The 4,364-nt window shown below is 48.5% G+C and overlaps 2 protein-coding genes across 2 annotated transcripts in view; one reads left to right on the forward strand and one right to left on the reverse strand.

The window, feature by feature from the left end:
* The window catches only part of NENF (neudesin neurotrophic factor), a 4,645-nt gene extending 4,593 nt beyond the window's left edge, over nt 1-52 (reverse strand). The window contains exon 1 of the mRNA XM_026048399.1: nt 18-52. Within this exon, the coding sequence (XP_025904184.1) occupies nt 18-52 (35 nt within the window). The remainder of the gene's footprint in view (nt 1-17) is intronic.
* A 101-nt stretch (nt 53-153) lies between these two features.
* TMEM206 (transmembrane protein 206) overlaps nt 154-4,364 on the forward strand; it is a 17,678-nt gene continuing 13,467 nt past the window's right edge. Inside the window, exons 1-2 of the mRNA XM_026048403.1 lie at nt 154-204; nt 3,030-3,126. Coding sequence (XP_025904188.1) covers nt 169-204; nt 3,030-3,126 — 133 coding nt within the window. The 5' untranslated portion in view covers nt 154-168. The remainder of the gene's footprint in view (nt 205-3,029; nt 3,127-4,364) is intronic.

The raw sequence follows: 4,364 nt of genomic DNA on the forward strand, positions 1-4,364 counted from the left end.
CGCTCTCCATGCCCTACGTGGAGACCAGCGAGGAGCTCATCCCGCTGCTCATGCTGCTCAGTCTGGCCTTCGCTGCGCCCGCGGCCTCGGTGCGTCGTGGCCCGGCCGGGCCCGGCCCGGCTCGGCTCGGCTCGGCTCCCGCCGCGCCCCGCCTCCGCGGCCGGTGCCATGCGAAGACAGGAGGTGCCCGCATCTTACCGGGAGGTAGGGCCGCGGCTCCGCGCCGAGCCGCCCCGGCGAGCAGCCGCGCTCCGCCCGGGCTGCGCCTGCCCTGCGCGGGCCGCGKGCCGCCGCGCGCAGCCCTGGCGCCCTGCTCCGCTCCGCGGCGGGCCTCCCTAGCCGGACCTTGGTCCTTGTGTTCCGCCCTGCTTTCCCTGTGGCACCCCGCGGGGGGGAAATGAGGTGCACGGGCCCGCCGCGGTGCTCCTGAGACTAGCAGGGGGCACTGCCTCGTGCGACGGGGAGGACGTGCGGCAGGTGATTGAGCTGTGGTGRTGCAGCCAGCAGGGAGCCGGGATGCACGGTGCGTTTGTGCCGTGTGTGCCAGCCGCCCCGGCACCGCTCGGGGTGCCTTGGGGCGTCCCAAGCCCGCCGGAGCTCCATGGTGTGCGAGTGCACCAGGGCTGTTGCCGTCTCTTCTCTGTTGCCTGGGCAAGCTCTGGTGCCCCTGTCCAGGTGGGATGCTGAAATGCCTGGACTTTCCTTCCCWGGACTCCTGCCTGCCCAGGGCTGCCCCTTCCCGTTGGCACCCAACTGACGTGAGGAGGCTCCCACTGCCGCTTCTGGCTCAGCCGTGCGCGGCGGCTTCGTCCTTCCTGTCCTTGACGTCCTACCCTATCTCTGAGCCTCCTGTGGCTCCCTTATCTGCCCTGCGAGCTGCTGGTTTCCTTTAGCGCTCCGCTTCCCGTGTTTGTGCAGCACAGCCGGGAGGAGAGGCTGCCGGCAGGGGTGGTTGCCTTAGCGCACGGCTGCTCCCACTCTCCTCGCTTGCCTCCACGTGGGCATTCGGTGGAGCCTGGAGGAGCTGGAATCAGGTGTTTGGGATCGCAGTGAGACTGGCAGCCTTCGGGCAATCTCGTGGACTCAGTGCAGCACCCTGTACTTTGGGCTTTTTGCTGGCTTTAAGTGTGAAAAGCTTGTCAGTTCAGCAGGAAAAATAACCTATAGGCACATAGTGGGTATTTTGCTTGTGAAGACTGCTGCAAGGCTGCATCTTCCGACTTTTCCTTCCCCATTCCTACGAACAGGAGTTGCTGTACATCCTCAAGAGAGGGAAATAATGAGTGTTGTGCATTGTATTCTCATTTAAACTTGTAGTGAGATCTTCCTCTCAGGAACAGCATTCGCTTACCCGCTGTGGCCCCTCAGTTATGAGGTGTCCGCACCAGGAGAACAGAGAGGAGAGTCAGTCAGGAAACTGCAGTGACTTTGTAACGTATGTCTTATTTTTGGGATCGATGCTGGCATAAGGGGTTTGCATGGGTGTAACTTCATCTGGCTTTGAAGCTGCTTTAGCTAAACTAGAATATAGGGTTCCACGAGTAGTCTTTTTGTGTCAGAACAACTTATTTTGGGTCAGCAATTAGACCTGATATGATGCTACAAAAAGGAGCAGAGATCTTCAATCTGTTTTGTTGACATAAGTGAAATGAGTATCTTTAATCTGGAGGAGTCTCCTGCAAATGAGCCCTTTCTAATATGTTATAACCTGTATAGCCCATGTGCCACATCATGTAAATCATGCTTTATTTATGCCATGGAAAGCATGGTTTATTTATGTGCAGATCATTAAAAATCAGATATTAAAAATAGCTGYTTCAGCTTGCATTGCCTGGTGGAAACTAATACAGAGTTATGACAGGGGGTGATGGAGACTTTACCTTAGTCTTCCAGTGTGTGAAACAAGCATGCAGCAAGCTTTTGCCTACCAAGTGTAAATGCTGATTTGCTAATGGTATGATGATAATTTCAATACTTAAAGCTGGATCGAAGAAAAGCCCTTCATTACAGATGTGCGCACGTTACTGCTGAGTAAGTTGGGGGTGCAAAGAGCATTCAGTGCAGCTGCTGCCTTAACTGTGCCCGTGTTTGCCCTGGTGAACGGGGCAGCAGGGCTAAGCAGGCAGGTGACAYCCCGAGCAGTTATCTGGGTAGCACGTGGTGTGCTGTGAGCCCGTGCTGTTGCTTGTACGTCATGTTCTGAGCAGGAGGAAACCTGGCAAATGTATGGGAGGCACTTTCTGGTTTTCTTTTTTTGGTTTTGAACTTGTCTCATGCTTCATGTTCCTTGTGATGCCCGTCTGATGTGACAAGCTTTAGACTTTGACGGAAGTGCCTTGACAGTCTGGGCCCTGAGCTGGCMCCTGAATAGCAAAACAAGAAAACATCTGGTCACTGTTGCTGGTTTAGAAACCCTGGAAGACTAATTAGTTGCATAACCACTAATATATAATAATATGCACGGGGAGCACCAATACGTACCGGAAATGTAGCTGTTTGTGTGTTGTCTTGTAATTACCCATATGCGTATATAGGCTTAAGACTACGTTTAAGTTATTGCCCTAATACCTGCCAAAATATAACTTACCCTTTATGCACCTCTTTATTAAGAAGTGCTAATAATCTGCTTGCGTTATGGTTTGTTTATGCCCAGAAACATGTTCTTGAGTGACAGAAACAAGTTCCTGCTTATTTCAGGGGCATTGCCCTAGCTGGGGATTTAAAGTGGCCTGAAGTTGTCAGGGAAAAGGTAGCTTTGATCTTGGAAGAAAAGGTGATGTTATTGTTGAAGCAGCAGAAAAGAAGTAGGTTATATTTAATGTGCTGTCCTTCTCTTTTTGCAGCATGCAGGTTACATAATTTTTACATAAATACGGCTTTTACGTTGCGAGCAGGTGGAACAGAGGTTGGGTGCTCATGGGATGGGGGCATGTTTTTGTACCTTTGGCTAGTTCTGGCCTTTTTATTAGTCCTGTAGAAATTGCAGCAAATGCAAGTTTGGAAACTGAGCCACTGTTTTAACTATGCAGCTGAGTGGAGACGTGGAGCAAGTATATGGAAACCCGACAGAGGAGGGAGAAGGAGAGATGGAAGATCATGAAGATACCGGCTCTGTTATTTTACCAGGTGAGAGCTAGTGAGCCAGCAGTCACTGAGTGATAAGTCTGGTAAGCCTGATATGCTATTTCTGTGTGTCTTTTGTGTTAGTTTGTTTAATTGCACTTCTGACAGCAAGTGAGACTCTAAATAGCTTAGTGTGTATAAATACTAATGGAAAGTTAAAGAATTTTTCCAGGGATTAAAATGAGAACTCTTCTCTGTTGTGAATTGTTATAGCTAAAATAGCTTCTGAGATAGCTCGATAGTGGTGTTTTGTTTTGTTTTGTTTTTTTTTAATATTGGACACATCTAGCCTGAATTGCAGTGCAATTCAGCAAAGAGAGTGCCAGATGAGCAAGATGCAATATGGAGCAGAAGTGCTTGTAAACAGGTTGTAGTTAGACTATTCAGCCCCACTTTTTGGCAGGAAGAGGAACACAGTGTCAAATGGTTTTATTGCAGCTCAGATTAGCCATTAGATTAAAGCAACCTGAAATGTGTATTCCCAGAGATTTTGCAGCTGTTCAACGCATTTATTTATTTTTTTAAGTAGTAATTTTGTGCATACTGATATCCTAATTCCCTTGACTACCATCTCCTGCTAGCCAGCTTGGGAACATGTGTGTGACCATAGACCTTTATGAGAGGGTATGTGTTTTGCAGGAGCTATTAAAAGGCTCATGCTTGCTGTGGTAAGGAATAAACAGCAAAACGTACTATTACAGTTGAAAAGCAGAATGTGGCATGGCCTGAGCGAGCCTGACTCATTAAATTACAACTCACAGAAAAGTCAGCCTAAAATGTGCCTACTTATCTCCATTTATATGTGTTTTTTTTTTTTAATGCTTATTTTGTGTATGCAGCTGTATTTTGCTCACAGTCAAATTGTGATATGTGGAACTCAAGTATGCCAGAACTTTTTCATCACAGATGTTACCCAAGGAAGTAGAGAAAGCCAGGGGCAAAGGAAAGCACTGTCTGTGTGGCTGTGCATCTACGAGAGAGACTAGTGTGAAGATCTTCAGAGAATAGGCTTTGAAGAAAGGCACAATTTGAGAGAACCAGGTTTGTCTCTTTCTAGATGAGTTAAGAACCCTACTTTTGTGAAACTGAGAGTGACAAGTACCTTCTCAGATCCCCCATAGAGGAGATGCGCTGCAGATAGCTGTGTAAGAGTGTTAAATCTCTCTGCTGATTTATATGCTAAATGGTCAGAAACAATTCACACTGGTAAGGAAGAAGTAAGATACCTTTTTTTTTTTTTT

Source organism: Nothoprocta perdicaria, unplaced genomic scaffold, assembly GCF_003342845.1.
Source record: "Nothoprocta perdicaria isolate Ctin4 unplaced genomic scaffold, notPer1 scaffold_54, whole genome shotgun sequence".
NCBI classification, from domain to species: domain Eukaryota; kingdom Metazoa; phylum Chordata; class Aves; order Tinamiformes; family Tinamidae; genus Nothoprocta; species Nothoprocta perdicaria.